The sequence below is a fragment of the Actinia tenebrosa genome, unplaced genomic scaffold (genome assembly GCF_029948245.1).
Source record: "Actinia tenebrosa isolate PJP-AT-01 unplaced genomic scaffold, QUT_ActTen_1.0 PGA_scaffold4__44_contigs__length_22323623, whole genome shotgun sequence".
In the NCBI taxonomy this organism is placed as follows: domain Eukaryota; kingdom Metazoa; phylum Cnidaria; class Anthozoa; order Actiniaria; family Actiniidae; genus Actinia; species Actinia tenebrosa.
The window spans coordinates 19535550-19559152 of record NW_028292581.1 but is presented as its reverse complement, the minus strand read 5'-3'; the positions used below and the strand labels follow the sequence as shown (position 1 = coordinate 19559152).

The window sequence follows — 23603 nt, the reverse complement described above, 5'->3', positions numbered from 1 at the left end:
TCTTATTAGTCGTAATTATTTTCTGAGCACTCCCGGTGGCGCAATGTTTTGCTTTAAAAACTCGCGTGTAGACATCCAATAAATGCTGATTATCTCGAAACAAGCTCTGGACACCCCATTTTAATTTTCCCACTTTCATTTTTCTCATATTTGGAATCAGCATTAAATTTCACTTTTTAGGAATGTAGTTTGAAAAAAAGTTTTAAAACTTTTTCCAAAAATAGCCAGTCACCTTAATTCACCTACAATAAACCATTTTATTTGCAAGGTATAAATAATAAGACTTTACATTAAGTTACAAATAATATTTATCCTTGATAAGTTAAAAATGAAGATTCATATGTACATTGGAATAGATATAGAACTCTTTGTCATCTATTATAAATAGAACTATCAAATAGTATTAAGGAAAATTACAAAAATATTGCAACAATTTTTTTTAAAACTTATGTGAGAATCGATAATAATCTTAAGCGATTTGGTCTTTTCGACTATTATTAACCAACTATCAAGATGATTGGTTTAAATTAAATCAGAGCCTATTTTAGGTTGTAAATACCTGAGACTTGACACACGGTGCAACTGTGCCAGGAACGTTTTCGAGATGAGCGATGTCCGTAGCAAAGTTTATGGCAAACATTACAAGAAAACGTTCCAACGCCGGACAAAGTTTTGTTAAGAACATAAGACTATTCCAACGGCACCGTCAGTGAATGCACACACGCGTACGATTATTCTTTTGTCGCTCAAGGTCAGTAGAAAAAGTCAAATCTCGATTTTAGAATTGAAACTTTGCTTGCATGCAATGTTTAATTATTTCCGAAGTTTATCAGGCATAGGGTAACACTCCCTTCTCAACAACACCAGACGCACACAAAAATTCAAATCGATCAAATCTTGAGTTCTAATCCAAAAGCACCTTTGCTTTGAAATCCAAGCATTGAACCATTGAATTAGAAATATTATTTGAACCATAAAAGGGTCACATCCTTCTCAAAAGTGTCTTGAATGTGATGTTAACATGGAAATACAAAAGAAATGCCACAAATTCCGTCAAGAAAAAAGGTGTGATTTTTTTTGTACTTTCATGTTAACGCCTCGCATCCACGATACTTCTCCGAAGGGTCAATTCCGAATGAAACTAAAGCTACTTAAAATATGTATGTCAAGGGTGAAAACAAGACTTAATAAGCTTGTAACTGCAATGCTTTTTTAGAAGATTCCAACTCTAATCCCGTCACCATTGAATCGTGATCATCGCTATCTGGAGTCACTGGACACTTGTGTTGGTCTACTTTCTCCTTCGCCAAAATTTTTTTCATACTCACGTCTTTACTCCATATTTCATTCTTCCTGTTCTCTTTCTTCCGACTCTCTTTTTTAGTTTCATTTTTATCCCGATAAAAGGCATTCCTGTAGTATTTCATTTGTTGTTCTTGTTGTCGATTGGTATTCTCCTGGTTATGATGTTCAACGTATTTGGTGTCATTTTTGCTGAGGAACACGTATTGAAGGTCGATGAAGGACTAAGTAATAAACAAAAAATTGTAAGCTCAGGGAATGTCTTTAGTGAATCTAATCATTCAATGTTCAACTTATTCATACATTACATTATCATGATATTATTTTATCCATTCATTCTTCTAGTCTTTCGTTCATTTATCAGTTTATCAATCATTACCTCATAGGTCCTACATTCAGACTGACTGACTGATGACTGACCGCCTAAAATGACCGAATGACCAAAAAAAACCGAGTAAACGACCTACTGACCGACTAAACGACCTACTGACCGACTAAACGACCAACTGACCGACTAAACGACCTACTGACCGACTAAACGACCTACTGACCAAGGGACTAGCTATTTCGTTTATTTGCTTGTGTTCATTTATTCAGCAAAAACGGACGGGTATGTAGCTTACCTTCGTATGCAGTCTGTATATTCTTGAGATTTCGCTGAGTGTCAGGTGATCACTCAGGATTTCATCGCTTCGTACAACTTCAGCCTGAAGAAGGGAATTGTTAAAAAACTAGTTAGCAATGAATAGAAATCAATGGGAATTGTTTCAGGAAAAAAGTGTCAGTTGGAACACTCAACATATGAACGTGGTATTCCAAGCTGGAAGGAAAGGAAGAAGAAAGCTAAGAGAAAGTAGGGGAAAAAAGGGGAGAAGTGGACGGAGTGGAAGAGGGAGAAAAAGAAATCCCGCATAAGTTAATTAAATAATGGTGCAGAAAGCAAACTTTTGCCCCCCTACCCCCCACCCCTCCCCCCCCCCCTTCCTTTAACTAGTGCTCACCACGTGTGTACTTGGAATGTTATACTTCGTAAACACGAACTTTTTCAGCACGTGAACAGGGACTTGGGACGAACAGCGTAGAAAACGAGTGGGAAAGATCTAAACAAAGATGGTAAAACAGTTAGTAAGAAATGATGTCAGGGCATGGATTACTCGCCTTATCAAATTGGAATTAGAGAGATTTCACTACGCCATCTCTTGATTCATTAAGCAGTATCAGGGAAGGGGGAGGGGGAGAGGCATCAGGGAGGGGGTAGGGGGAGGGAGAGGGGGAGGGAGGGGAGGGAGAGGGGGAGGGAGGGGAGGGAGAGGGGGAGGGAGGGAGTAGCATGAAGGGCAATGAAGTGTAAATTTTTTGGAATTAATTTTGTGCGCTTTTTTCTTCAGTAGTTTCTATACAACATTTTTGAATTTTAGATTGATATCATAAGCATATATCATACTTACTGTCTTCTCTTTCCAGTTAATTTTTGACCTGAAAAACATAAACTCATTGTCACTAATATTTCATACTTCTTACAGACGAACTCGGCTACCTATTCAGCTTTAGTGTAAATTTTCTTAAATACAAACCGTCTTGATTTTACAGGTTAGTACGTGGCTACCAAAAACCTGTGGCCGTTGTTCCATGATCGAATTAGAATTTAGAAGTTGATTTTTGCGGAGGGAGGAAAACCGGAGAACCCGGAGAAAAACCCTCGAAGCACAGCAGAGAACCAACAAACAACTCTACTCACATACTACACAGGAGAGAAACAACAAACAACTCTACTCACATACTACACAGAAGAGAACCAACAAACAACTCTACTCACATACTACACAGGAGAGAACCAACAAACAACTCTACTCACATACTACACAGGAGAGAACCAACAAACAACTCTACTCACATACTACACAGGAGAGAACCAACAAACAACTCTACTCACATACTACACAGGAGAGAAACAACAAACAACTCTACTCACATACTACACAGGAGAGAACCAACAAACAACTCTACTCACATCCTACACAGGAGAGAAACAACAAACAACTCTACTCACATACTACACAGGAGAGAACCAACAAACAACTCTACTCATATACTACACAGGAGAGAACCAACAAACAACTCTACTCATATACTACACAGGAGATAACCAACAAACAACTCTACTCACATACTACACAGGAGAGAACCAACAAACGACTCTACTCACATACGACACCGAACCCGGCGGGACTCGAACTCGGGTCGCATATTGGCGAGAGGCGAGCGCTCTCACCGCTACGCTACCCGTGCTTCCCAAATAAACTGGATCTGCGTGCGTACAAGAGGAAAGCAAGTAACTAAGAATGTATGATATTACGCAGGCTTACCAGACTGATTGAATTTAGGTTCAAGCGGGAACCCTGTGGCTTTATATTTCTTTGCCGGTTTGAATTTATCTCGATTTCATGGGGTATTTTCTCTCTCACGAATATCGGTTTTGGTAATCAAAAGTGTTTGAAAAGTTTATTACGACATCTATTATTTTTGAATGTTCTCATACGTTTCTCGCGTTCTAAAGCCCTCAAATAGCTACCAGCTGAGAGGTGAACGCGGCGGGCAAAGCACGAGTGGACAAGATGACTGGCCCTAAGCATTTTTGGAGCTTGAAAGAACGACGCAAACATGCATGGCGGTAAAGTGAAATCGTTTTTATTCTTCCTTTCCATATTTCTGCTTCTTTTTAGGAACGGATAATATATTTTAGTCGAAAGAAAACAGAAAAATACGCAAAAGTTGGGTTACAGTAGCCTGGGAATGAGAGCCGGCGGCAAAATAGCTAAACGCGCTGTGATTGGCTAAAACAAAATTCCCCGCTCAGCTGGTAGCGAGTTTATGTTTGGCCGTTCGGCGCGCCGTAGTTTTTGGTATGCCTGTGTTTTTTTATTATCGAGGAATGAAAGTTAACTGGAAAACTTTTTCATTAAAAAAAACACCGATCAACGTTAGTGAAGGACTTTTAGAACTGTGAACTTGCTATCCTCTTCCCCTTTGACGACAAATAAACGTACTTTATATTTATTAGATGATCGTGAGTGACTTACCCATAATATTCTAACGTAATACACACTGGGTCTTCTATCAAATGCAACCCTTTCTTTTCGTCCATTACCACTTTATCACTGCTATTTTCTTGGTCGTCTTCATTTTGTTCTAGTAGAGTGCAACCATCTATTAATAATGTGAAAGATGCTTTACGCTTATCAAAAAGAGCCAGTAGTAAATCCAGTAGTCCAAAGAACTTTCTTCCATTTTAAGAGGACATAACAGACACTGAGATTCGGGCTACAGACCTCTTCAATTTGGACGCAATGTTTTCTCAGAGTCATTACAGATCACGTGTCATTCTCTTGAGAATAGATAGGTAGGTAGGTAGGTAGGGAGGTAGGGAGGTAGGGAGGTAGGGAGGTAGGGAGGTAGGGAGGTAGGGAGGTAGGGAGGTAGGGAGGTAGGGAGGTAGGGAGGTAGGGAGGTAGGGAGGTAGGGAGGTAGGGAGGTAGGTAGGTAGGTGGGTAGGCAGGCTAGGTAGGTAGGTAGGGAGGAGGTAAGGAGGTAGGGAGGTAGGGAGGTCGGTCGGTCGGTCGGTCGGTCGGTCGGTCGGTTGGTAGGTCGGTAGTTAGGTAGGTATGAACGAACGGGCGACAAACCAGTGTAGAAAAATAAAAGGTTCACTACAGTTACAAGTGTCATACTCACTGATCGCCTTTTCGAAGTCTTTGCGACGTTCCAACTCATCTGCAAAGAAAAGTATTCATATTGTCAATAACGTTCCCTAGACATTAGAAAGATGAAAGAAAAGCATGCAAGTAACAAATGTTTCTATTTCTTTTACACTTACCGTGGTAAAAGCCAGGCACTAGTTTGTATACTATATCTTGAAGAACCCGATCCGGCCTGTCAAAACAACGGGGGAATATTTTATTTTATATTATATAGTTTAAATAATACGCGCGATCTGATTGTTCGAACTGTGCTTTATTAGTGAACGGCGCTCGGAGCACGTTGAAGACGCCATCGCAGCCTGCTTCTTTAAAATAAATTCTTTACAAAATTAAGAATTTTTTTGTTTACTTCAATTAGTGTTATAGTCGCGTTGTTCTCAAAGTATTTCTTGAGGAAAAAGCAATCTGACAAGCAACCCACCTAATGTTAAGAAAAGGTCTTGTCTTATGGATTTCTGTTTCACATACGGGACAGTGATAACTCTTCTGAAGCCATCGTATGATGCAGCTCCTGCAGACTATACAAAGAAGTACATTATAAATAAAATAAAGATGCCTGGACATGAGAAGTGTAAGGGTACCGTACTTTTTCAACTCCAAGGATGCTGCTCAGTAATCGTTACCACGCATATACATCAAACATAAAAACAAGAGAGCAGACAAACAAACAAAGAAGCAAGCAAGCAAGCATATATACATACATTTCCAATAACATTTAGTTTGATCGCCGATCGGTCAATTCATTGTCGGCAAAGTCCGTCCTTTTATCTCAGGAAACTCTTCGCGGTTTTTCCTTCGATACTCTTGTTTTTTCACCTTTGTCATATCGATGTAAGCTGATATGTCATTCGACACCTCTACATTTTCGAAGGTCGATAAACCTTTTAAATGGTAAACAAAATATATCCTAAAAAGCGATTGTTACTAGTGTCGGAAGACGGAGATAATTGATAAATCAAGAGTAATGGAAACACGCCGTAATAAATGATTCAAGCATCATATTAGAGAGACGAACTCCATTCGTGACCTCTTTCAGACTACGTTTAATCTATGGCAGTTAAAAACATGAAATGAAAAAATTTCTAACCGCGCACGGTAAAACTCAGTCCCCTAAGAAAACCATGGAACTCATTTTCCCGAGTTCTTCCTAATATCAAAAGAATTGCAGAAAAGCAAGTAGATATAACAGACTTCTCGTAAACTCTCTATAGGACAAGGATAACCCGTATATTATCGATTCGTCTTCCCGTGGATTGAATCTTAAACACACGAAATCCGAATTTTATAGCAAGAAGATAGCGACCAAGATGTTCTAGGGACTCAAGCCCAAAGTAAACACTTTTTGACACATTACAATAATAGGAATGAGTTTAGTGTCCAAGATCTTCCTTTATATCTGGCACTTACATCTAAATTAAAGTCAAATTTATTTTTATCTGGGATGTCAATGAGTGCCATTAACGTTTAATAGCGTCTGGATTATGCATTTTGTTTCTGGAATCATTTACTTTCCTTAAATTATCTAAACTCGACTGAAATTTTTGAAATAAATCGAACGATGTACGTAAATGAAGAGATTCCACAATGAATCACATTTGCATTGACCTTTCCAACAGTACCCTTGTGTAAAGTAACTGATTCGATTTAAGCCGTTTTTTAGCACGCTGAACTTGGTAGAATTTTCTCGGAATTTTAAAAGGTTACTGTATTTATAATTTTGCTCCTTGTGCCACGCAACCCCGAACAAACGCAATACATATCTAACTTCATTGTTTACATCAAAATGTCCTGCTTGAGTACTTGCAATTGAATTGAATTAAATATTGCTTTCCTCATTACATTCAACGCGTAGAACGATAGAACCGATCAGCAAAAAAAAGAAGAATTTGTCTTGTATTTGTTAAGACGTTCATTGATCGGAATATGAAAAAGAATATAGACTTGTCTACACAGTTGAAGACTTACAGGAGTGTAAACACTCAATGATGGTAGTAGCATCCACGAGATATCCTCCACACAGTACACAAGTGATGTGAGGGTTCAGAGACTTTAGCTTCATCGAGCGAAGCATCTTTCTATTTAGCTTCTTTCGGATTTCCTCGCTGTGATTCACATTTCAAGTCCGTGAAGAAACATTTCTAGTGTCAGAGGTATAATGCAATGCCTTGCCATGTTCCGCACTAAAAACAAAAAAAGTTATAAGTTACGAACATGGAACCGTGTTAGAAATGATTGGGAAAGCGGGTATTCACATTCAATCTTGAAAATGATATGAGCAAGAGAACATGACAGTTCATATTCTCTTGATATGAACCTTCACTTAGGGGGCTCCATTCAAAGTATTCAGGATTTCACTCTCTCCAAAATGTCTCTAGTTCGGGAAATACATCTCGGCGGAAATAGTAAAAAGTTAAAACTGTACCCCCCCCCCCCCCCTAAAATCGTGCATTTAGGCAAGTGGAAAATTGATTTCTAATGAACACCGAATCCAAAAGGCCTAGATACGATAAGTCAACTGTGGAACCGTTGTAAAGACTGTAAAGTAAGAGAATATTAAGTAAGCTTACTTCATATTCTCTTGCTGTAAAGTCATAGGAATAAAGGGATATCGTACGTCATGAATTCATGAACTTCGGAGAAACATCTTCTTCCATGCTATCGATCTTCTCCGATCTTCACCGATCCAAAAATGTTGACCTTTATGAATTTGCCTGTATCCTATTTTATAGAAAATTCATTGTTTTTTTCATATAGTGCAAGCACGAATAATTACTCAGAAAAATAAAGATTCCCTATAACGTTGTACTATCCAAAACCTTGCTCTTCTCCCACTTTACTAGAACATACATAATTTTATCCATGTATTTATTACCAATAATCGAATTTCGTCAGGAAAAATAATAAAGGAAAAAATACGACACTCTCCACTTTTAAAGCTTGAAAGCTTCAGTATCTAACAATGACAGTTTAAAACACTGGCAACTTTTGTATTGCCTGATTTTACCGTAGTTTGACGGCTGAGCTTTCAATGATAAACTTCGATATAATAACCAACGACTTTAGATCATAATAAATTTGATTTATCATCCCTTTGTCAAGATCCGAGCACACAGACCAAGAACAGTATTATTATTTAGGTGACATGTAAATGGTTTATTTTTTCATACCAGATTTGGACGACCTTGTCAGTCATTTACTAGCCCACAATATTGCAAAACAACAAACAGTTTGGCACGATTTGGTTGAGACAGTTAGGAATAATAGCTAATCCGACGAGAGTATTAAAAAAAGAAGCTAAGATGCTTAAAAGAATTTTCCTTCAATGAAGTTGAAGTTGTCAATCAAATAAAGTAATTGATGTGAAATCACGAAACGAAACAACTGAGTAAAGCCGACCAAAGCGATTCAATATTACGGGTAAAATTATATAATATTCAAGCGACTACTGTGACTTGATTAAGCAATACTTTCTTTAAAAAAAACAACTCTGCTACCAAGCTTAATCTTTCTGCTAACGTCACCATGTTATTCAATTCAATAAGATGGCTAAAAAGTACAAAGTTTACCTTTTTTTCGAGGCTTGCTTTTTTTATTTTGAACAAACGTTGGCACAGACTGGCGAGTCACGTGACCATACTCGTGCCAGTCCCCGTCTGATTGTGGGGTGTTTCGACATTTTTAGACCGAAAATTGTAGTCTTCTTTTGGAGTTCGTGGTTAAAAAACTAGGCTTTGGAGAATTGCTTTACCCTCTTCTTTTTTAACTCCATATTTATTAGTCAAAGTAAACAAAAGTTACGTTTTAATAGGGGTAAAAAATGGATGACCTAAACTTCAAATTTATATTTTAACTGCAATCTTACTGTGACTCAGCTTCACTAAAAGCAATACTGTAATTAATAGAATGTTCATTTTTTAAAGAAGGTAACCATTCTTCTTCTTCTTCCTTTTCTTCTTCTTCTTCTTCCTCTTCCTCTTCTTCTTCTTGCTTCTCGTCTTCTTCTTCTTCTTCTTCTTCTTCTTCTTCTTCTTCTTCTTCTTTTTTCAGGAATCCTAACTCAGTACACCTTTTCACAAATATAAATGAAAGCAAGAGAATATTGGTTTGCGTTGATGTACGCCGAACAACCGGACGGTGGTCCAAGGCACATTTCGAAGAGAAGTAATTGCACAGCAAGAGAATATGAAGTAAGCTTACTTAATATTCTCTTACTTTACAGTCTTTACAACGGTTCCACAGTTGACTTATCGTATCTAGGCCTTTTGGATTCGGAGTTCATTAGAAATCAATTTTCCACTTGCCTAAATGGATATGATTAAGTGGTAACTGAACTTCGTGTCGTGCAATTTTGTAATCATAAACAAGAAAAAGACACAATAAAGAGTGCAGAATAATCAATTTAATGTAGAACAAGAAGTAAATCAATCAGGTTTTTCCTGGTATAAAATAAACGATTTATCAGCAAATCATTAAATATTCATAAATGATTCTAATCATTCTCTTCTCTGATTGGCTGAATATAAGCTAAGCATTCTGTTCTGTGATTGGTTCTTTCAAAAAGATGCGATTAAGATCTCCTAAAGATGCGATTAAGAGCTCCTAAGGATGCGATTTGGGAATTAATCGCATTCCTTTGAACCAATCAGATTGTAGGATTTGGTAGTGATAACAAAAAGGATATGATTAAGAAAATAATTGGACAGTTACCTATATGGGATCAAAAGTAAAAGTTACAAAAAGACTAAATATCTCGGCTCGCGGCAAACGGTAGCTAATAGATTAGATTTTTTTTTGAAAAATGGTTCTGCCGAGGAGGAAATAGAATTGCAACTATACCCGAACTGACGATGTGTGTTTGCAAATCGAATATAGTAAACAAGTAAAGCCCAGTATTACAGGGACATTGAGGCAAGCAACTTGTAGATAACAATATTATTTGTCTAGTGCAAAATATTCCATCTCTTGCTTCCATATGCCGATGTTCCACAAAGGACTTGGGTTATTTCCCGCCGGAGGAGGAGGGGGGGGGGGGGAGGAGGGAGGGACTCCAACCCAGAAAGAGCGGGGATGCTCGTCGGAATTTTCGAAAATGGCCCCTAAAAGGTACTTGAGTTTTATCAGAAGGGCGTGGCACCACATGCTTTTTACCTCCAAAAAGGTACCAACTTGAAAACGCCAAATATAATAGTTTTCAGATTTTAATAGCATCATTTTAATTATTGTAGCTATGGTAGCGGGAAAAAATTACCCTAAAAGGTAACACCTTAGTCTCTTATAATTCAAAAAAATTTTGAAGACCAGATCGCTGATTTGGACCCCTAAAAGGTACGACGAGCATCCCCGCCTTCTTGTATAAAGGAGTCCACCCCCCCCCCCCCCCCCCCGGGGTTATTCCTACTAAAAAGCTTCGAGTTGTCGCAAAAGAATCTTTAAATCCGAATGTCCAGACTTTACTTATTCAATATCTAATATCTAACTGAATTACCGAATTGTAAGTAAGTACGAAGTCCGTTGTGAACTTCTGAACTACTACAAACCTCGGAACTTCCGAACGAACTTCGGAAACCAATCGTCCAAAGTTATTTGAAACGCACTGTAAAAGTTTAAATCGAATAAGGCGTAAAGTTAATCACTGCTAATTGACGTCAAGGTTCTGTTACTATGGTAACTTCGATTCCAATAAAATGTACATCCTCGTAATCTTCGTACAGTAAGTGGGTTAAATTTCAAAATTGTAGGTGCTTGCATAAAAGAGCTACGGCCGTCCAAAGTCGACTACTAAGAACCGTAGGAAGCCTCCTTAATCCCGCAAAAAAGTACTACCCGTGAAAAACTAGCAAGCACAATAATTAGTGATTTTCATAAATTCATAAATTCTTCCAAGAAAGATTCTTTAGGGCCAGGATAAGTAAGTTGTTTGCCCGCTTTTCAAACACGAAAAAAATAATGAATAAATAGGATAAAACTGAAGAAATGCCAATAAACTACAATAACAGTTTTCCATTATTTTCAGACATTTTCTAAAAATTGTTTACAACCATACAGACATTTTATGACAATTTTTATAGCAAAAGGCTAAAACAAAAAGTACAATTCACTCAATACTATGTTGGGTGGAGGGGACGGTCACTTAATGGAAGAAAGGACAATTCTCGTTACATTCTGCGAGTGTGGAATGACTAGTGCAGCGCACAGATTTTCAAAATAAGTTTTTAACACTCAGACAAACGTTGCATTTCGTTTAACCAACCAAGTCGAGGATATCTCCAGTATAATATAATTTATGCTACTCTTATGTCATATCTATAGTGACTCGTTCTATAGATGAAGGACTAGCGTCCGAAACGTCAGTAAGTTTTTTCATCTTTTCACGGTGTATAATTTACCCTTTTATCATTACTGTTTCATTAGAAATATCAACGCAGCTCACACTAGTTTTTAGCTAGTTATCTTTTCGTTCTATAGATTGTAAAACTGGAAATGGTTTTTTGGTAATGTGATGTCAGCTGTGTTATATAAATCATATTATACTGGAGGTAGGCCTTATCTCGAGTGTTTACGAACCCATTTTATTATTTTTACTTAAAGTTAGCACGTCGGAATGCAGCTCAATTTGGAGGACATAACAATGGGTTTTCAATTCTCATGAGATTGAAATTCTTTTGTTTTGTCCTCCAAATTGAACTGCATTGACGTCACATGCAAGGGTCTATTAAACAAGCATCTAGTCTACTGCGAACGACTATGAAAACCATTTGCTGAAAGGTATAATATGAGTGTTTGTTTGAGTTTTCGCCCCTGCCTTCGTTTTTATGACGTCATCTGTGCTCTGCACTGCTATTAAGCAATCATGCAAACATTAGCTCCTTTGGGCAATCAGTTTTGAATACGTTAAACCCGTTCAATCTGAGGGCACTCGTGAAGAGTAACTTAAAAAGGATGAAAATACATTAAAGGAATAGGGCGAAGAATACTGCTTTGCAAGTGCCATAGCAACAACAACAGCAGCAGCATCAAAGAGAGAACCTCTAAGCAACGGTTCACTTTTTTCTACTGTAACATAAAAACTGCATAAATCAAATCTAGAACCATGTCGAACCAAGCAGTATTCCTCGCCTGCTTTAAGTATGGTGAAATGACTACATTTATCTAGAATTAAAAAACATTAATAAGAAATAGGATTATAATTGATATCCACGCTGATGAGCCAGACTATCATGCAGCACTAGCTGTTGTTGGGATCTTCTAACAGTACATTGTCACTTGGATGAACTGGGAAGACAAGTGAGGGAAAAAAGAAAAAAGTTAGCAATTGTCTTTGACAAGTTGCCTGCGTGCAGCCCGATGTTAACTCTGGTTAAGACAGTCTGCAAAATCGTCACAAGATTCCTCATTCTGGATCCCTAGCGTGATTGCATGATTAAATATATTTAGTAAAAATACGCAGGTGATTATAGAAAATCTCGCGCGCTGATTGGTCAAGAAACTCACATTATCACACGATAATCACCTCGAGCGAAAATTCAAAATGGCGGCCAGCCGCTTTGTTGCTGTTACCGAAAAAAATGCCTTTTATCTTCTTTTTTATCTTTCTTTTTTTGAAAGAATCACCTGTGTATTTATACTAAAACATTGCCTCAGGCTCAGTGATTATTGGAGAATATTTACCTCGCCGCTCGAAGACTAGCGTCTCGGTATGTATTCCCCGATAATCACTTCGCCTTCGGCGAATAAATGTTAAATAATAGACTGTGATTGGCTGCTATCTTAATTTATTCATACGCGCAATTTGATTGGTCTTTGGGCTCGTTCCAAAGTTATCTGCAAAATGATAAGCCAAGGCATTGACAGATATCTATCAAATGATTCAAATGATGAGCCATAATTTGCCACGGCTTTCGCAATCTTTCTAGACTGGAGTGATTTTCATATGAGTGGGAAAAGTTTGTCATGGACATACAGGACGTACACAATACGAAATACCCAGGGCACGATATTAACGCTCGCAAACTCGCAAAATGCGGGTGAAATTTTGTATTTAGAAAGTGACAAAAATTTTTTAACTGGATACGTTTTGAGAGTATGACCACAGTCCAGAAATTGAAGGACTGAAAATTTAGAACCCGCATCAAGTAACGTTTGTTATTCACTGCGTCCGATCGCTAGTGACTTTGAAATTTTTGCTAGTGAGAACAAAACTTACTAGCAAGGTTTTGCTAGTGGGTTTAAAAGTTAATTTCATGCCCTGCGCGTAACACTGAAATGGCTTTCCTTGATGATGCTATTATTCATCCTTCCATCCATCCTTTCCTTCCCTTTCCTTCCCTCCCTCCCTCCCTCCATTCATCCACTCATTCATTCATTTTTTATTTACTTTTCTTGTGCTTCAGCCCATAACAAGGTTTAGGTAATACAGGTCACGGCCGCAATCCGGCCGTATCGTTCCTGCTTATACGGAAATCGCATTAATGATGACGCATAAATAGGTTATGTACTTACATCGTCATACGTAAAATTTGCATTTCCGGTTCGACTCACATCACGTCTGCGAAAATTATCTGCGCAGTTTGTAAAAAAAAGGCAAGCAAATGTCAGAAGCGACCAAAGCCACATTACAAGCGCATGTTTCCCTTGGAGACCATTGTAAATCAGAAAATTCAACATTAAGTCTTTTGTAATAATAATCAGGATGTTAATAATGATGGTGTTTATGATGATAGTGATGATGATAATGTTGTTGGTGATGATGTTGTTGATGATGGTGATGATGGTGATGATGGTGATAATGATGATGGTGATGGTGATGATAATGTTGTTGGTGATGATGTTGATGATGGTGATAATGATGATGATGGTGATAATGATGATGGTGATGATGGTGATGATGATGATAATGATGATGGTGATGATGGTGATAATGATGATGGTGATAATGATGATGGTGATGATGATGATGATGGTGATAATGATGATGGTGATGATGGTGATAATGATGATGGTGATGATGATGGTGATGATGATAATGATGATGATGGTGATAATGATGATGGTGATGATGATGGTGATGATGATGATGGTGATAATGATGATGATGATGATGGTGATAATGATGATGGTGATGATGGTGATGATGATGGTGATGATGGTGATAATGATGATGGTGATGATGGTGATAATGATGATGGTGATGATGGTGATGGTGATAATGATGATGGTGATGATGGTGGTGATGATGATGGTGATGATAATGTTGTTGTTGATGGTGATGATAATATTGTTGATGATGGTGATGATGATGATGATTATACTGTTGTTTATGATGGTGATGATACTGTTGTTGATGATGATAGTGATGATAATGTTCACGATGGTGATAATAAAAAAAGATGGCAATGATGATTAATGATGGTTTAAGTAATGAATTATGCTGGACAATGATAATAATGAATGATGATGATGATAAATGGTGACCATAAAGGAATTTACACAGAGTATTAAAATCTCTATAATGTCCTAATAAAAGAAAGTGGGCAAGCTTACTTGCTTAAAGTCTGACATGCAAATACAAAAACTTGCTAATGTGTAGACCCCTTGCAATGAGTCCCTAGAGGAAATAGCCCATCTTTTCTTATGTGAAGAAAAAATCGATCGTTTCGTTCCCCAGAGCACTTCCTCTCGGGACTCAGTGCTAGGGGTCTATATATGATTTGATACTTTTAAATATAAGATCTTGTTGATATATACATTTCTCAAAAAAAATACACACAATAAAAATCAAACTACAGAGACTTGGCACCATCACTTGGTGGCAGCCATGACAGGAGGCAGGAACAAGGGAACAATTCTACTTGGGCTTAATGTTTTGCCCATTTCAGACCATGCATCATTCTCTTGAGAATAAGATTTTTTGTTGTGTTGTATCCATATTCATGTGTCTTCTCATGTGCAATTGATAAACAAAGAAGTGATACTCAAGGGAATGACACAAGGTCTGGAATGCGAAAACAGTGGATTGGGGCTATTGAATCTGATCTAATCTGATTTACATAATAAAGGATTCAGTTTCCCAGGGGGAAAGACTCTATTGTTGTGCCTCCTGTCATGGCTGCTATCACGTGATGGTGCAAAGCCTCTAGGCACAACATTAAACTTACCTGTTAGAGCCCTCAGTCGAACACAGCATGACACAAAGTCATCAAAAGTAATGCGATTATTAATGGCATACCTCTTGACCATCACATTAAGGGCAGCTGGACTCAGGTTGTACCCTAGTAGACACAAAGGAATATGAATCAAAGCATATCAGTGCAGTTATATTCCATTTGAAATTTTATTTTACATTTTCCATTTCAAAAGAGTGCAAGGTATATCCAATTATGTTTATTCATGTTGTTACGTTTTTCCCGTGAGGGCAGGGACACCATAACAGCCTTTCACCAATATACCTCGTGCAGCATGTCGGAATGCAGCTCAATTTGGAGTACATAACAATAAGTCCCAATTCTCAGGAGATTGGAATTCTTTTGCTTTGTCCCCCAGATCAAGCTGCTTTGACGTCACATGCAAGAGGTCTATCACTGTGAGCCCTGTAGTGTTAGCACAGGCACTGAAGGTGGTCATCACCAGCACCTTCAGTGGGGTTTTTTAGGTCTGCCTTGTGTATACAGGGTTAAATAATAAAGACAGACTGGACCTACAGTTTAAAGTCCTTGTCCTTGTCTAAGGGGAAATTGTGCAAATTTGTGCAAATTCCATTATTTAAATACTCCATTGTGATCATATCAAACAATGAGTGTCAAAGCTCTCTTTCCTGGTCTTAAAAAAAGGGACTGGGGAGAAGCTCGTTTTTTGTAGTTTTTTCTTGTTTTTCGTCTTCGCCAAGCTCGTAAATGTCTCTCAGCCATTTCGCCAGCCGAACATCACGCTTGTCTGCCATCTTTGACCTCAGGGTAAAGACCCGCAATCCAAATATGGAATTATATGATTCTATATATGGAGTGACCTTTCTCAACTCCAACTTTGACACTATCGTATGGAGCAAAACTTGATATGTGGCTAATTGGTAAGAAAATTAACTGGGTGGCTTTGGTTGGTGTATTAGCATTGTAAAAATTTAAGAAGAAAGACTCTGTGATTTGCTTACCAAATGAAGAAAGGGCTTGATGAAGTTCATGAGGTTCCACAGTACCTGACCTATCACGGTCATACTGCATGAAGCATGTCTGAACAACGAAGGACAAAAAAAGTGATGTTCAAATCGAATAATGAAATCAAGAGTCCAAAAACAAAGTCATTAATGACCTTTATGTATTGTGTAGTTCCAAAAATTATCCATACCCCCCTTACTGAGGAAAGACACCCCCCTACCCCCCAGAAATTCCAATTTTCTTCCATACAAACTCTGTAATTTTTGTTCTTTCTCTGACCCCACTACTCTTGGGAAATTCCAAATTCCTCTGTGGGGTGGGTATGGATAATTTTTGGAACTACACGTTCACGTTTGAGGTGGTTTGACTGTAAATACTAAGATACAAGAGCTTAGCCCTCAATATTTTAAAAATGCAAAACAAAACATACCACTTTTTGGGGTACTCCTCATTCCCATTGGGGGTGACATCAATACGAAGAAGGGTTATTATACTGTAATATAACACTGTAATAACACCATACTATAATACCGTACCTTCCACTGGTTGAGAGCTGCCCATATTTCCTTGAACTCAGTGAAACCCATTTTTCCACTATAGTCACGCTAAATGGAAGTCAAGGAGGAATCAGGAGATATATACTGTATACTATACATTGAAAAATAAGCATTTGGTTATGAAGTTGTAATTGGGAAGCATGGGTGACGTAGCGGTAAGAGCACTCGACTCCACCAATGCGGCCTGGGTTTGATTCTCGGACTTGTCATACAGTACGTAATGTATGTGAGTAGAGTTGTTTGTTGATTGTGATGTCACCCCAGCCTTCATATACGAATTTTGACTGGTTCACACAACAGTATTTAAAAAGCATCATCATTATACTCGAGGTTTCCACAATATTAATTGTAAATTTGATGTCTCATAATGGCTAGTGTTTAGTATTAAAAATTAAAACAAAAATACAATCAAAGGCCAGCTGTATAAACCATCATAACTTAAAGACGTAACATTCAAATGAAGAAATATTTCACCATTCAATTATTTACTTTATGTAGAATCAATACTGAAAGTATTGTATCAGGGGTTAGGTGCACTTTAAAAACAAGTGGGATGTGATTAGATAGGAAAATCTAGCAGACAAGTACGTTGTACAGTACGTCCGTATGTATACGAAGAGTATCAGAGGTTACTGTCCCTGTGTTATTAACAAAACAACTAAAAAAACAAAATGGCAAAAAGGATACATCAAGCATGTTGATCATCAACCTGTTAAACAGATGACAATAATCAGCAATCAAACACGAACCAATATTAAAATCAATCGAGAAGTCACTTTATTCATAGTCATATCAGCCATGTCTAAGATTATTAATTTATATTTTGGCTGAAAATTCATATGGAATTGTCATGAACCCCTTCCAAATTTTAAAAATAACACCATAATTTGAGGAGTATGAGTCAAAATGATTTGATGAGAGTCATACAGTAGCAGCAAAGTACTCTTTCTTTCTTCTCTCATCTCTGGGTCTCAGCTTGATTCCTGGACTCAGCATCACATGCGAGCACTGGAGTTTGTTAGTTTTCTCATTTTATCTAGAATTTCTTCATGGTTTTCCATTTTTCTTCGCTCCTTCTTCCCTCCTTCTCCCCTCCCTCGGCAAAACATGACATGCTAAATTCTAATCTTATCCATGAATTAGCCATACCCTGATTTTGATCAACTCAGTTGTTTCAGGGTACAGTATGAATAAAAATTGAAGGTTTGATTGAAATAGATGACAAACTCAACAAACCCATTTCAATGGCAGTGAACAAATATCAGTACTGTATGTAGCTCGCATCTACCAAGTTTGCAAAATATTGAGTACCACAGTAAAGGAAATTTTAGAAAATTATTGTTTGTGTATATATGTAGAGGTATCATTACGTCTTCAATTTTAGAATAGACAAATTGATCACTTTGACGTTTGCTGTCGTGTGGTGTAAAAGGTGTTGGCTTGTGTTACGGTCACCAAAAAGGCTGGACATTGTTCTTGGATACCCAGGCATACAAATGTACTAACTTTTGGACAATTTATTTACTTGGTTTGTTTATCTGTTTCTCTAAACAGCAGTAAGAAAACTGCAATCAAGTTAGAAAAATTATATTTTGCTTGAATTTAGGGAGCTAACTCAACTAATCAAGTAAATGATTTGTTTAAAAGTCAGAACTTTTGTACCCAAATCCGATAACAATGTCTCCGAACTTCTTGGTGATCATAACACAATCCAATAAAATTCATATCACGTGATGGCGAGTGCTGAAGTGGTAAATTACATGAACTATACATATTAATGAGTGGCACAATAATATCTTACACTGGTACCCTTTCACTCACCTGCATGTCTCAAGGTTAAATGCTATGGAAAAGAAAATAAATAAAAACATGTAAAACTTTCTGTTACCTAAAAGGGTGCAAATTACTGCTGTTTCCAATATTCTGCGAACTCAGACATTTCAACGGCTTGTCGTAATTAGTTTTTTACTGCTGCCAGTCAAGAACATAAAAGGTACCAACTGATTATTTTTGAATAATGACACTGAAAAAACAAATTTCAGCATGGAGCTTGCAACTACCGAGTTCTTAATTTGCAGAATATAGAAAACTGCAGTAACAATTCAAGTGGGACAAGCACAAGATTTTTACTCCTTATTTTTAATTCTGAGGTCGTTTCAGGGTTCAATACGTGAGTTAGCCATGCCCTGACTTTAATCAGCCCAAAGTTTTTATAACCATAACCCCTAGTGTAAAAATAGCCATGCATCATATACTGTATATATATATTTTGTAGTATAAAGAACGATTTAAATTTTTTTTCAAAACAAAACATATCAAAGCTATCAATTCAGCTGCAGATTTAAATTAGTTCAAATTGTTATAGTTCTTTTCTATTCTTTCTCTCATCATAAACAAGCTAGCTGTGATGGCATAGTGAAATAAGGCAATCGAATGAGATTGATACATGTAAGCTTAATGCCATACATACGTTGGTAGGTTCCAGATATACCAGATGCTGTCAAACATCTTTGAAGCTCTTGGGCATCAATCTCTTGGTCCTAATGGTTAGAAATGTTCACAACAATATCAATTTGGAATACATGTTATATATATATTTATAAATATTATTATCAAACTCATTAATAATTCATGAGGAAAACACAACAGAAATCACAACTGTGAAGAGTGTTGTAAATCTGATACAAAACTGTGTTCATTTGCATAAACTTTAAGTTGGATTTTCTTGGCCAAATTCACTTTAATTTTGAAAATTTTAGTGAAACACAAAGGAACTAACCTAGACGTTTGATAAGTCATATACAGTATTCGTGTCCGTGTTGTATCAGATATACAATCACTTGGCTACGCCTCATGGTTGTATATCTGATACAACACACGGCCACTCATACTGTATATATTACTTAATAAACATTTCTTGGGACTGTTTTTTTGGTATAGAGTGAAGGCATTTAACCCGTGAACTATTAGTCAACGTGTAATAGTCAAATAGAAACAAAAGATAAGAATTAGTCTAATATCTATTTCATGGGTTTAATGACTTCACTCTATCAACAGTCAGATCGCACCAAGACTAAAATGAATGTTTATCTAACAAGAAGAAAATAAATAATTACTAGTAAAACCATAAAAAATTAAAATGATAATAATTTATATAAATGCTTGCAAATATTTACTATATTTCTTAAAAATCAAGAAGTAAAAAAGTCTGAATAAGGACAGAAAAAAACGTTTTTGATCACACACTGATAATTATTTTATTATTTTAGTTGTAATTTATTAATAATAACTAAATTAATAATTATTTATACTTATTATACGCCACACTCAATTTCCCTGGTATTATGACCATTTTTCAAGTGCAATTATAGAGCAATAATACATGGTCTGTGAAAATAGGTTTTGAAGGGGTTTTCTCGCTAATGTCAGCGTGAGGAAATTTTCTCCTTTTCCTTTGTGCAGCTCACGTAATTGGTTTGAGTTTGTGACTTCTAAGTTTGCTTGTTTACAATAAAAATGGCTGTTTTTCATGCACTGTTTCTCAGTTTTTCTGTATCACCCAATAAACAATTTATTGTGGGGCTCAAAAAAAATACGGCCACTTTCACTCATAAAATTATCCCGGCTGTAATACACAACCAAAAGTGTAATACACTCTAATAATAGCTTTACCTGACCAGCAACTTGTTGAAAATAACCATATAAAGGATCCATTGGAGGTTGTTGATAGCCTGGATATCCCTTAGAGTAAATAATAAAACATAATTTATCGTTGGTATATGCAGTACAGCTGCTATTTTTGATAATGAAAGTATGTCAAAGAATGTTCAAGTTTATTTCCAACATTTACAAGAAGCTGTCAATCAATTAACGGCTCTCCCATGTTGATTTAAAGCCTCAATTAATTTCTCAATTAAACATTTTTGGTTAATATTTATCAAAATTATTATAAAATCCCAGCTGCTGGCTCAACCATTTAGAAGAAAATTAATCATTACAAAATAATATATATACAGTACATATAGTTTTAGTTCGAATCCCGCTAGGTTCGGTGTTGTATATGAGTAGAGTTTGTTGGTTCTCTCCTGTGCTTTGAGGGTTTTCCGGGTTCTCCGGTTTTCCTCCCTCCGCAAAAATCAACTCCTGAATTCCAATTCAATCATGGAATGACGGCCACAGGTTTGTTAGCCACTGGATATTAAGTGCTACCCTCTTGAAAAAAGGACGTTTTTTTCTACATAAATATTAATGAATAATAAATAAATAATGGGATTAACAGTGGATTCTACAGCTCAGTGGCTCTTCTTCCACTGGATTCTGAGAATTCAGAAGTTCATTTTTATGGAGAGGGAAAAACCGGAGAACCCGGAGAAACCCTTGAAGCATAGGAGAGAACCAACAAGTAACTCGTCTACTCACATACGACACCAAGCACGGCGGGACTCGAACCAGGGTCACATTGGTGAGTGGCAAGCACTCTCACCGCTCCACCACCCATGCTTCTCTTAATTATATAATTATTATATTTATGGAATATAAAATGCATTTTACAGTGATATAAACATGCTGGGAGCTGTAGAGCAAAAGAGAAGCAGGCTTAGGAACATGATGCCTAGTCGATTGTTTCTCTTGCATTTTGAGTGCTCTACAGCTTCCAGAGTGTTTATATCACAGTACAGAGACATAAGCAGCTGTTTTATATTGCTTTTATAAAATATTTTTGAGCAAGTTTGTGTGAGAGTTTCTCTGTAAAAATAAAATTAATTAACTTTGTTTATAGAGTATAACAGTATAGTTATGAATAGTACAAGACGATTGTGCAATTTTTTGTTCATAATACACTCAAAAAGATTGAGCAACTTAATTGGGACTCTACAGAGTACAATTTGGGATTTAATTGTACTCTTCTTGTCCAATCAGAAACGAGAAATTTTGTTGAATGGATTAATATTATAAAAAGCATATTTTTTTTGTAAAGTCACTTAATCTAGAATTAGCTTATACTTGATACAGTTTTCCTTGTTATTTGTAAGGCTTTATAACCCACATATCCCTGGTCATTAGGAATTCAAGGGCTGTATCTAGACATATCCCTTGAATACTAGCACTTATATATAACCCTTGAATGTGCAATGAGGTTAGGAGTTAGACCTTTGGAGCTATTTTTTGTATGAAACAAGTTCTGGAATATGAACTAAGTCTGTTACAGTAGTCAACTTGCAAGCATGTCGGCATTATGCTTTATTACAGCTTAATGCCTTCTTAATGCAAAGTGATGGGCAGCAACTACTTCTACTTCAATACTCATAATTAGGCCTCAATTTTAAATATAAGCTTGCCAATGATTTTGAAATTTATAAATTAGAGTTTAACTGTCTGTAAATTATTCAAAGTAGTGTTATATATATTATATATGCACGAGATATGTTAGGGATGAGGTCTGCTGAAGCAGAAATCCAGTATCAGGATGGATAAGTTTTCAATAAGATCGAAGCTATAGAGTCTGCTGTTGTTACTGGGTTTACGCCTCAAAATAAACACTCAAAATAACAACGAAAAAAAGCACAATTCTACCATTAAAACCTAAATATCGAACTCAAATCAAATATACTATCACGACAAAGTATTAAAGATTTCGATTAAGAGCAGCAGCTGTTATTAAAGAAGCATTATTAAACTGCTGAAGCTAGAAAGAGTCTTTAAGCTTCTGCCAGTACAAAGAGATAAAGGAGGTTGGAAAGTAAAAGGTTTGTTGGTTGAATTTGAGGTGATAAAATAACTAACCTCCCCCTACTTACCCCGGGATAACCTCCTGGAGCACCATAACCTGGATATGCCATACCTTAAACTAGACGAGTATAAAGTAAGAAGAGCTAGAAGTGGTTCAAATGAAGGATGAAAATCAAGGACCGATACTCTTCCAAAAATATCGTCGAATTATTTCCTGGGAAGCTACCCGCGTGGTTCCATGGGTAAATATACACACAGGCAGCCCAAGCAAGGTATTTGTGGCGGGGACGAAAAAAAAGGTTTTTAGCTGTTTTAGAGCAGTTTTTGAAAAGCTAATTTTTGCATCATTTAGATGGAATATTTTATAGTTTTAAGGTATGAGGAAACTCTTTAGATTGTAAATAGTATGTGTTTTTTTGTGTGCGTTTTTCGCCCGGGTTTCTGGTTCGCTTGGGTGGGTGGAGGCCGGATGGTTGTGGTACTAGTAGCGGTCTGTCCGGGCTCTCCTCTCTCCTCTCTTGAGGCTGGCGGTTCGGAGTTTTCTGCGTAAAAACCGCACCACATATGATATATTATTTTTATTATATGTATATTTATTTAGCCTTAGATAGGTGTCCCCAATTAGCCTACTTTAACGTAAGCTAGATATATACTTATGACACATAAATAAAGGTTGTTGTTGTAATCATTATTATCATCATCATCACCATCATCATGATCATTATTATTATTATCAACACAGGAGCAAGTTATGCTCAAATTTATTTATTTTTAATTCCATATTTTTTCTTTTTTCTTACCTTGCTTGGGCTACCTGTGATTTACAATTTTAGTTTATTTTACTAGGATAACATAATTAACCTCTCATTATCTAACCTATGGCCCTCGAAAACGAAAAGTAAAAACTATATAAAACTTGTTGAAAAAGAAGTAAGCAACTGTTCTTTTTTTCCACCAGCTTCAGGTTACGCAGCTCGCTTGATTCTTAGGACGCTTTTTCCAAATAACAAGTTTCCTATGACTCTACAAAGCTGAGCGCCAATCTCGTTTCCTCCCTCTAGCACATGGCTCTGCACTTGAATACGCCATTTTCCATCCCCATGAGAACC

The 23603-nt window shown here is 36.8% G+C and overlaps 2 protein-coding genes across 3 annotated transcripts; both read right to left on the bottom strand.

Annotated features, from left to right (window-relative positions):
• Positions 1 to 456: 456 nt before the first annotated feature.
• LOC116305201 (polycomb group RING finger protein 1-like) lies at positions 457 to 7221 on the bottom strand. Its single transcript, XM_089036870.1, has 9 exons — positions 7026 to 7221; positions 5482 to 5578; positions 5177 to 5232; positions 5035 to 5073; positions 4383 to 4491; positions 2751 to 2778; positions 2304 to 2402; positions 1926 to 2009; positions 457 to 1526 (listed from the first exon to the last, which is right to left on the bottom strand). Exons 1-9 carry the CDS (start codon positions 7129 to 7131, stop codon positions 1185 to 1187), a joined length of 960 nt encoding a protein of 319 aa, XP_088892996.1. The 5' UTR covers positions 7132 to 7221; the 3' UTR covers positions 457 to 1184.
• A 3824-nt stretch (positions 7222 to 11045) lies between these two features.
• On the bottom strand, positions 11046 to 22727 carry LOC116305206 (sorcin). Of its 2 annotated transcripts, none has more exons than XM_031715063.2 (10): positions 22607 to 22727; positions 20437 to 20505; positions 19235 to 19304; positions 18586 to 18607; positions 17452 to 17473; positions 16744 to 16812; positions 16204 to 16282; positions 15215 to 15328; positions 13560 to 13618; positions 11046 to 12332 (listed from the first exon to the last, which is right to left on the bottom strand). In XM_031715063.2, exons 2-10 carry the CDS (start codon positions 20476 to 20478, stop codon positions 12306 to 12308), a joined length of 504 nt encoding a protein of 167 aa, XP_031570923.1. In that variant the 5' UTR covers positions 20479 to 20505; positions 22607 to 22727; the 3' UTR covers positions 11046 to 12305. The 2 variants fall into 2 exon arrangements, with proteins under 2 accessions (XP_031570923.1, XP_031570922.1); XM_031715062.2 differs by having other exon boundaries at positions 22563 to 22717.
• Between the last annotated feature and the right edge of the window lie 876 nt (positions 22728 to 23603).